At 34.8% G+C, this 11,070-nt stretch overlaps 1 protein-coding gene across 5 annotated transcripts; it reads left to right on the top strand.

Annotated features, from left to right (window-relative positions):
* The first annotated feature begins 663 nt into the window (after positions 1-663).
* On the top strand, positions 664-10,523 carry LOC110713390. 5 transcript variants are annotated; one of them, XM_021891842.1, is made up of 7 exons: positions 664-1,518; positions 3,731-3,827; positions 4,828-4,866; positions 7,223-7,347; positions 7,518-7,695; positions 9,191-9,277; positions 9,368-10,523. In XM_021891842.1, exons 2-6 carry the CDS (start codon positions 3,781-3,783, stop codon positions 9,267-9,269), a joined length of 468 nt encoding a protein of 155 aa, XP_021747534.1. In that variant the 5' UTR covers positions 664-1,518; positions 3,731-3,780; the 3' UTR covers positions 9,270-9,277; positions 9,368-10,523. The 5 variants fall into 5 exon arrangements, with proteins under 5 accessions (XP_021747534.1, XP_021747535.1, XP_021747533.1 ...); XM_021891843.1 differs by having other exon boundaries at positions 7,545-7,695; positions 9,191-10,523; XM_021891841.1 differs by having other exon boundaries at positions 9,191-10,523.
* The last annotated feature ends 547 nt before the right edge of the window (positions 10,524-11,070 follow it).

Below are 11,070 nucleotides of genomic sequence, written 5' to 3'. Positions count from 1 at the left end.
ATTAAACGTCTGTAGAATGTGCATCATACAGACGTCTGCACGAACCACTCACTGATTATGATGAAAAAGATCACGCTCAATCCCTCCCTTTAATTGAGGAGTGAATTGTTTGAATTTTTTTTTGAAAGCTACATCGCTTTGTTTGGGTGCACGACCACCCAAATGTACTCCGTACCATGTAAATTTCAATTCCTGTATGTACTACAAAATGTTATATTAAGATGGTAAGGTATTATTGTAGTTGATCCTTAGCTTATTGGTATATTTTGTCTCAGCGTACGACTTTCTCCCATTAGGACTCCAAGGTGTCATAGATAAAATACGCTCCTTATGCAAAGATTACGTCCAAGCCTAAGATAAATTTTGTGCATTCATAAATTCTTGATTAAGGCGGACTTTTATCAAGTTATTGTAAGGTCTTGTTCACTTCAGCTTAAACAATATTAAGTAAAATAATTTCAGTTTAGTAAAATATTTGAATTCAGTTTAAATAAGTTCATTTCAGCTAAAAATAATTCCAGTTCAGTAAAAATAATTTCAGTTAGACAAAATCAGTATTTTTAAAGAAGAAGCATAATAGAGAATCTGTAAAAAAAAAAAAAATTTAATCAGCAAAACTAATTTCAATTCACTAAAAATAATTTCAATACGGTAAAAATAACATAAATTAAGCAAAAATAAGTTAAGTTTAGTAAAATGAACTTCAGTTCATAAAAAATAAGGTGAAATGAACAAGGTCTAAGACGGGTTGAAGTTACTCTAAAAATATTTAAAGTTACCCTTTTATACAAAATAATTTATCATTTTATAACAAAAACTTTACCCTCTTAAAAAATACTTACCTCTATTAATTTTTTTAGTTGACACGTGTTCCTTTTAAGTAGGGGTACTAAAAAAAACCCGATCCGATGACCCGTTCAATATCCGATGGGAAATTTAGGAAAATTGCCTGTTATCCAGGTCGGGACATGGACCGCATTTTTTAATTATCGGGTACCCGCTTACCCGATAATAACTTAATCTCTACATAAAAAAAAAACTCTCCCTCAAACTGAGCCCAACCCATTTAGAGTTTAGACATCCAATTAGGGTTCTCTCTCTTCGTATCGTATTTCTAACATTTGGTCCAAAAAAAAACCATAGTAAATCTCCCAACACTTGTCCACGGATCTTTCTCCTAGATCTGCAATCCCACAGTACACCAATTCCATCTCCCCCAATTCATGACCATTCATCTGAATCAATCCAATCGACGAGTTTAACAAGTCAGTGACTCAGCCATGGCGAACATCTCCGGCTTGGTGTCGATTCGAGTCCCCTACAAACACCTCAAGCAAGCTGCTGAGGTTAAATTGGTAGATTTTGATCATAATTCGCTGGAAAATCATTCACCTGCATTTGTCGGATTTGAGATCGAAGAAGTATAGTTTGCTGAAATTGATACTGAGTTGTACGGTTGCCGTCGGTGTTCAGTTTGGTTGGGCGCTTTAGCTTTCTCTTCTCACTCCATACATTAAGGTCTTTTTTTTTTCTTAATTGTTGTTATAAATTCAATGCAAAGCTATTTTATATCATAATTGTGTGATTTTTATGTGAATTTATGTCCCGGGTACCCTATATCCCGACCCAAATAATCCGGGTACCCGAGATATTCAGATCGGGGCATAGGCCAAATTAACAACTACCCGAAACTCCGGGTAACCGTATTTTCCGGTAATCGAAAACCCGAGTACCTGGATTTGAACACCCCTACTATTAAGGAAGTTTATTTTTAGTTGATACGTTTTCTTTTTGAGTAAGTTTTACACATTGCATACATTAGTATACCCCACTTGTTTTGTCATTCTCTCTAATTCTCTTGCCTCTCAGTAATATGTGTACTTAAATTGAACATGTCAACTAAATAGAAACGAAGGAAGTACTTAAAAAGTATTTGATTAAGCGTATTAGCCTTCAAATCATGTATTTATTTGAATTTTTTTTAATAAATGTATTTATGAGAAATTACATTAAATACAATCAAACCTATAAAAATTAAGAGTTAATCTTAAAGGGTTTAAAAATACAACAAAAATTATTAATGTTTCCCTAAAACGGATCGCCTTACAATAAAATAACGTAAATTACACAAATCTTATTAGTGTGAACATTATATAATTATTTTTTAGGTTTCTTAACATAGGTAGGTCTCACATTATAACCCCTATATATAATGATTAATGGAATTTTTTTCTAATTGAGGGGTTTCATAATATCTAAAAGTATTTTTTGAATAGACTAAGGACCTGTTCTTTTCAGCTTAATTTCTGTTCAATTCAGTTAAGCTCCATTTAGTTCGGTTAATAAGTTCTATTCAGTTCAGCTATAACTAGTTTTGTTCAGTTCAACTCTTTTGCTATTTTTTATTTTATTTTATATGATTTAGCTAATGATATTCTTAATGACAATTTAGGTTTGGTGGGTCGATCTATTTAAGTTCCTCTTTATTTCTAATGATATTGATAATGATAATTAAAGTTAACATTTATACTTTTTAGCATATATTACTCCCTCATTTTGCATTAAATGCAACAGTAGGCTTGATTCATAGTTTAAGAAAATTATAAAATGGACTTATAGGCTTATAATATAAAAGTATTAGAAAAAATTGTGAAGAACTACCCACTGAATAGATCATTTTGTCAACAACTAATCACTTAAAATTTTGCCTAAACCTATAAAAGCACCAAGTTCATTTTTTTATACCCTCCTTATGAACAGTGTGCTGTCCATTTTGCCCTTATATTTGAAATTGAAATCCTTATGAATAGTGTGCTTCCCGATTTACCCTCAAAAATATGTCATGTGGTGCTACAATAATTCACTGCCCAATAAATTGCGCCTGATTTTGTATCAAGCTTTTCTTTATCAATAGCGTGATTCCTGAAATGCCCTTAAACATTTGTGCATGTGAGGGCTTATGTGGGCCCTCAGAATATGCAAAATGTTTTCCCCAGACACGTGTGAAGTCAGCTTTCTTCTTCTTGAGCTTGACAATGGAGCTCATTTACAATTCAATGCTGTTTTTTTTTGGGCCGTAATTGCTGAGATGAGTTGGTAGTTGATCTTGGAATAGTTATTTTTTTGCGAAAAAGCTGAATTTATTTGGAACTTCATTTTGGGCGCAATTTTGTTATTTCCATGTACATGGAGTGCATTTGTATACTGCGAATTGATGCTTGCTGAGAAATTGGTGAAGTGACTTTGAGCTTATTCCAGGAAAATTTTGGAGCTGTATTTGCTGAATATAGTTGTGATCTTATTGTGAGTGTTATTCTAGGACTTGTAAATTTATGGAGTCCATGCTCATGCCGCTTATTGGTACTTGCGCAGCTTCTTGGTTATTCGTTTTGAATTTCATTGACTGTTAAGTTTTTTCAAGTGCCTTATTAGCTGTTGCTTGTAAATTTAATTAGCGAAGCATATGTGCATGTGTTTTATTAAGACATAGACAATGCTTTATTAGGTGTTACTCTCCATATGCGAATTAGTAAAGTACGAGCTGATTATATGGTTTTAAATCGTTTAGCAATGTTATTAGTTTTAAAATGGGTGATCTTGTTAAGTTTTGCCCTTTTTTATAATAATAAGGTGATGTGGCTATTCAATTAATTACTTTAAGTTGATGTGGCTATTCAATTAATAACTTTGTATAAATAGTTTTGATGCTTTTACTTCGGTTGTTTAACAGAACGTTCTTTGGACCGATGGATTTTAGATGGCAAGTTTGCTTGGGTTTTGATGCTGAAACACTGCATTACACACCGGTCTATCTTAGTTTATAATGGGTAAGAGCAGTACTCTTATTAAAAAAGTGTCTACGTTTTGGGAAGTGGGTCTGGCTGCTTGTTTATTGATAATGATATTTGTAAGGATGTCATTAGATGTGGCGCATGTTTACTTTATTGTAAGATTTAGTTGGTGTACTCAATTGCCTGTTGTGTTTTACTTCAACTTTGTTTTACTTGTTTTGTCTTCTACTGCTTTGTAGCCTAATAAATAGAGGGGGTTTTATTTGGTTTCTGCATATGCAACATATACAAACCAAAGTCCATGGAGATTACATTAGAGGTAATGCAAAATGCAGATGTAGGTTTCTCTGGTTATTAGTCAAGAACATCACAACATACAACTTCTTACTATGAAAACAGAACATTTAATAACTTGCTTTGGAACACTGATCTTAAATTATGTACACTGAAGAATAGTTACTTTAACTTGGTATGGTATCCTATCTTTGTGATTCACTGATCATTAACTATGCAAAAAAAAAAAAAAAAAAAAGAATTACTGGACTTGCAGATACTGACTTATAGATTTATTTCTTCTCTGATGATCATATTGAGATATTGATTGCTTAGTTTGAGTTGGTATGCTATCCTAGCTTTGTGATTTACTGATTATGAACTATATACAAAAAATTGAACTAATGGACTTGCAGATGCTGACTCACAGATCTATTTATTCTTTAATGATCATATTGGGATATTTATTGGCTAATTAACTTTGCTGTTCTTTACAGATAATGAGTATGTGGGCTCCAAATTTTCTACCATAGGTTTATTGAATGCATTTTGTGTTGCTAGTAGTATCTGAGTTTTGATGGGTTAACATGGGTTCACTAAGCAACACTGAAAATTTCAGATTTGGGTACATTAATTGTGTTTAGGTTTAAATAGCTTGTTTTGGGTTCTTACATCATAGCATCGTCAAAGTAATGGAGTATTTGCTTGTTTGGTAAAGTGCTGATTTATTTTTTCTTTTTGGTTTTTGCCTTCTCTTGTGCAGAGTTATGAGCTTGCAATGGTTGCAGATGAAGTTCCTGATGTAAGTGTTTCTGAAAACTGGTTATGGTTATTTGGTTTGGCTCATGTGTTAGTTTAGTTGTGTTTAATACTATTGCTGAATTTTCCATGTTCATTGCACAATGTTTGCCCTGGTTAATTATGCTAGCTAAATATCTTGTATGGATTTTGTTGTTGCAGTAGCTGTTTGCTATATCAGTCATATTTATTTAAAAAAATTTGTTTGTTACATGCCTTAATTAGCTCGGTAAATTCACTATATGTTATGCCAGTATTATTTGCTTTTCTTCTTTGCTGAACTATGTTGCATGTTTTTAGTTGCTTGTTAGGTCAATATATATATAAGATAGCAGGCTTGGTTATTAAAATGAGATACCTGCTACAACTTTAGTATAATATCATCTCCTTGGATGCCTTTATGAATCGCTTACTTGCTTATGTGATTATGGTTTGGGTTTAGAATTATTCCTTCCTTGTTAAATATATTACCCTTTTCCTACACATAGCTAGGGTTATTAGATTTCTAAGATAAAATTGGTTCCATACATATCTTTCTCATGCCATGGGTGTGCACACAGGTGGGCGGGCATGAAACTCGGAAAGTTTCTATTTCTTTTTCCCGCCTCCTGCACCAGGTTGTTGAGTACCTGAAACTTCCTCTGCCAGCTTACTATTTGGCGGATGTGGGAAAGAATGCTGTGAAGGTTGTCATGGAGACTGATCCAGGCTTGGGTCCTGATGTGTACGAGGGTGGTCAAGCTGCAACAGTTAGGGAATCTCGTGAACAGGCTGCTGAAAATGTTGTTCATTCCCTTCGTATGGAATTTAGCATTCAGGTTGAAGACCTAACTGCTAAGAAAATCAATAGGCTTGAGCGCGCTGAGTTTCTATGTCAGATGAAACGTATTAAGCTAGAAGCAATGGAAAGAGGAGTAGGGCAAGTTCCAGTGAAGTGGCCAGCTGTGCCTGATCACAAGCGTCGCAAGAAATTTGTGTGCATTGATTACATGGATGTTTTGCACACATTATCTTTGGAAACCAAAGTGCGTATTTCGAAAGTTGACAACTTTAATGTTGGTCCTGGGAAATTTATATCATGGGTTACAATTTACGGATCTTCAGTTGCTACTGGAATGGAGTTTTTTTAATGTTGTGCGTGCTGACTCGAAAGCAACCAAACAAGATGCAGCTAGGAAGGCTGTTGATTTCATACGCACTGCATACAATCTTGACATAGTTGATCTGAACTATGGGAATGGGATTTATGCTGGCATAAAGTGTTCCTTAGCTAGAGAGAGCTACTTAGCAGCTAAGGAGCGTATGTTGGGGATTCATGGCGCTCTTCAATAAGCTCCTTTTTTAGTCGAGGAAGGTTGTGTTACACCTAGGTCTACTGTCCATAGGATTGTAACACCTACTCTTCCTCCACCTCCACCTCACAAGCCAAAAGCAAGGCCATCTTTTAGTGCTCGCTATAGTGAGCTGCCCTCACCGGCCCCAGTTGAGTTGGACAGTTTTTTCAAGCGTAGAAAATTTGATTAGTGTGCAACTGCATTTCACATAGAGCCCTAGCTTTGCACTTTTATTTTTTTTTCTTTTTGCTTTGTTTGTTTAAGATTTTAGAGTTATGGTGTAATACCATTTTCCTGTACTTGTGTTTCAAGTTAGTTGAAGCTGCACTATCTGTATATGTAATTGGCAAGAAATGCTATACTGCTATTCCTAAGTACGATGTATTTCATATTTTTGTGCTTGATTAATGAAATACACTTCTCTTACCATGCTTCAGATTACTAGAATGCATATTTTTTTGATAACCAGAATATTTTTATTTAACACTTTTCTGCCAGTGTCTTTGCGGTTTACTGAACCGTTATACACAGTCACTAGTTCTGGCCAAAATAAGTGCCTAATTTTACCATTATGCATTTCTTCCCAATCACAGGTTTAATTAGGTGCACCGCTGCCATTAAATTCAGTTTGCCTACAGCCAACCTGTAGATTCAGTTGTTGGTGTTAGACTGAGCTGATATTACTATCATAAGTAAATTCACTATCTCTTTCTGTTTTTGACTGTTTTCTATATACCTACACCATCTTATTAATTGAACAATGTCGCCTAGAATCAAGCCTCATTTTGTTAAATTTGAAGGCCTTTACATTGTATTCCAGATCGATGCTTAGCTGCTAAGAAAGGTCCTCCAAAAACTAGGAATAGCAAACTTTTACAAGGCTTATAGGCTTTATCTCAGACACCTGTTTCAATAAGGTGCTTATTTGTTGTTATGATTGCAGATGCACATTGCTTATTTATACATTTTTTTATTCACCCTCTTCTTTTCGTTTGTTTAATTCGCTTATTCACTTTTGTCGCACAGAGAGCCTAATGAGCCAGAATCGGCTAGAAATGAAAAACAGGATCGTGTAAACATTCAGTCGGGACTTATCAATATAGGGAATGCTGGCAATCAACCGTGTACCGAATCAGTAGGCAGAATTAATGGTGAGCATGATTATATTTATTTTGTATAAGCATTATGGCTTAAAAAGTATAAAGATATTAAGCTAATTTTTTTACTACACTCTAAATAGATGTTCCTAACTACTCTTTGCAAGCTTGACTGCTGCATAACTTTAGTGCTGCATTTAAATAACATAGTATTTTGGTTACAGGCCTAAATATCTTGCATATTGATGCAGTTGAAGCAAACAATACACAGGTGGATGGTCAAGATATTGGAAGGCCACTTTCAGACCAGTGCATGTTGTATCAGAAGAGTACGAACCACCCAAGAACTAGAAAGCACAAACAAGCAATCGCTTCTATGTCTGAACCACCTACTCCTATAAGGTGTTTCCACTTTCCTTTGTGACCACAACACATATTTATTTCTATTAAATAGTTAAGAGCAATAGTTCACTTACATTTTTGGCTGCTGCACATATAGGGAAATAGGTGAAATGAGTTAGCAAGGCAGAACAAGAAACCAAAACTTAAAGAAATCACAAGCTAGGAAAACTAGTAAGTGTGCATGGTATAAATCAGAAAAACATATCATCTTGATTGAATAATAACCAGATCAGTTTTGCATCAAGATCTAAAACTAAAAATATTCATATGTATATAAAGTAGCAACATCTGAAAAAGCTTTCAGCATAACAATCAGAAAATAAAATTCAGACCACACAATTTCCTAGCAACATCAATATCATTACAACCAAATTTCATAATCAAGCCATTAACATGAGCATCCTCATTAGATTCTTCTTTGGTATATTATCCCCACCACAGGTGACGAATTACTATATCACTCTTCATTCTCGCCTTCAACAATATCATTTTTCACATCTTCCTTAGCTATTCCAGCACCTTCACCATTAACAGTAATCATATCACAGCACCTTCATCACGTTCTGTGTTCAACATTTTGGTCTTCCCTGCCTGCACCACAGGCACAAACTCACTAGCATGACTTGCAACATTCTTTCAAGCTCTTTTTCCTTCACCAAAACTCCTGATTTCCAATATCTCATTTGGCAGATCATCTAATTTCCTCTTTAGCTTGGTAATCCTCTTCCCTACATCAAAATGAATAGAAATTGCATTAGCTAATTTGACCTGTAAATTACCTTCCCTTAGCTCCAGCACTCGAAGTCTAGCTTGAATATCACGCTTCTGCACTGCTGAAAATTTATCCCCATTTCCTCCCATATTTAATTTTTACCTTAAAAAAAACAAACCTGTAAAATAATCAAAAGGTTTAGGATAATTTACAATATTACTCTTACCATCTCCTTAAAAACTACAAATCACAATGGCCTCTTCTCTTTTATAAAGAGTTGGCCTCCTGTCGTCTAAAATTGTCACTATCTTGTTAAATAGGGAAAAGAAAGGCTAGGCAATATTAACATACAATTACTCAACAACAATGAAACCTATATTAGATGCTAAAAGCTAAGAACATCATAATCTTTTTTTTTCTAGAAAGTAATTATTTCACATTTTTTTTAAAAGCTAAGAATTGAGTATGGGAGGAAGTGCATATTTTACAGGTTTGTTTTAAAAGTAAAGTACCAAGTATTTATTGCAAGAGAAAGAAAGTAATAAACACTTAAGTACTCATTGCCCATAAGACAAAAGGTTGTCACATAAATACTATATATAGGTAGTGACCACTAATTAATGCTAGCTTACCAACAAAACTGTATAGAAACATAAAAATGAATCTTGGCTTAGTGGAATTTTTTTTACCTGTAATAAACTTATCAATCAAATTATGAGTAAGCATTTGTTTCTAATGATATACTGCCTGCTGAGTTAGTTCTTAATGCCTGAACTCTTAAAGATTGATTTTGAAATTCCCATATCACGGAAGCAGCTACTGTTCCTTCTCAAAAGCGGGTGATGAAACAACCTACTGCTAAAAAAACAAGTAAGCTTTGCTGACCATATTTACTTAAACGCTTGTTTTGCATTGTAACATACTAATAAATTGATGCGGTGTTCACTGGATGGATAGCAGAACCTCCTGTTGCTATGGTCGGCCTAAAATTACCTGTTGCTTCTTTGAAGCTCAAACCACCTCAGTATTGTAAGCACTGTAATGCAAAAAAATTCCAACACGAATCACTTCATTTCTGTTGTGGAAATGGATCTATTGCATTAGTCACTAATGATTATCCTCCTGCATTATATAGACTTTTAACATCTGATGACGATGATGCACTGCACTTTAGACAATATATCCGTTTATATAATAAATTATTTGCATTTAGCTCTTTGGGTGGAAAATATGATTTAGATACACAAAAAGGAATTTATGTCTTTAAATTGGATGGTCAAATTTATCATAACTTGCCTGATTTAATCCTTGGTGATGAAGGTCCTAAATATTTGCAACTTTATTTTTATGATGGCCAATTTGAAGAAGCTGCTAGGGCAGACTGCTTTAAACAAATTAGACAACATATTATCAACATACTTATGGAGGTGACGGAGCATAATCCGTACGCTCGGTTTTTTAGATCTTTGAGAGAAATTGATATCTAGAAAGACACACAAATTCTCATTAACAAAAACACTATTGTAGTCCAGCGAGTTTATAATGCTCCTACAACAGATGAAGTAGCTGTAATCTGGCCTGATAATACATCGTCAAGCGAGTCCAAGAGCCCATACATTGTAATAAGAGGAAGATCAAACGATTCTCATCGTATATACCATAATTACGGATGCTATGATCCTCTGTAGTACCCGCTCTTATTTCCTTATGGTGATTGTGGTTGGAGTCAAGGTATGACAAAAAACAATTGTGCATCTCAGAAGCAAATAAACTCTGCTATGTCTTCTACAATACATACAGAGGAAGATGTGCTTGAACAAGAAGCAAGCCATAAGATTCAAAACTCAGTAACAACTTTGCTTCTTTTGATCATAACTCTTTTCCCTTCACTATATGCCTTACCTGACATACATTGCAACCACACTGATTTAAGGCTTAGCAGATGCAAGCGGTAGTTCAGCTAGGCATATTTCGCCTCGTGAATATTATGCTTACAAGCTGCAGTCCCGTCCAAATAACATGTTTCTTCAGGCAGGCCGGTGTCCTCAGCAATATATAGTCGATATGTATGTGAAAATTGAAAATACTCGATTAGACTTTTTCCAGCACAATCAGCAGGCAATCAAAGCTGATTTGTACCAAGGGATCTTAGACTCAATTGAGAATGGTGAACTAATCCCATAAATGTAGTCCGACAAGTTATATTACCACCGACTTTTATTGGTGGTCCAAGTGACATGAAGCGCCGTTACTTAAACACAATGGCTTTAGTGCAGCGCTTTGGTAAGCCTGATTTGTTTGTCACAATGACCTGCAATGCAAACTGGTCAGAGATCAAAGCAAAATTGGCTCCTAGGGAAGCAGCTCAAAATCGACCAGATCTTGTTGCTCGTAATTTCCGGTCTAAACTGGTTTGCTTGAAAAAGCAAATAATGAAGAAACATATCTTTGGAAAAGTTGCAGCTATGATATATGTGGTTGAATTTCAAAAAAAGGGTATTCCTCATGCACACTTCCTTATTATCTTAAAACCAAGTTACAAAATCAAAAACCCATCAGATTTTGATCGCTTTGTCTCTGCAGAATTACACCCCCCACAGCTCTCCAACACTCCGGAAAATTATAGTCCGGCATATGATGCATGGGCCATGTGGAGAAATTAA

This window comes from Chenopodium quinoa, unplaced genomic scaffold (assembly GCF_001683475.1).
Source record: "Chenopodium quinoa cultivar QQ74 unplaced genomic scaffold, ASM168347v1, whole genome shotgun sequence".
Lineage (NCBI taxonomy): Eukaryota > Viridiplantae > Streptophyta > Magnoliopsida > Caryophyllales > Amaranthaceae > Chenopodium > Chenopodium quinoa.
This window is presented reverse-complemented; position numbering and strand designations above follow the sequence as displayed.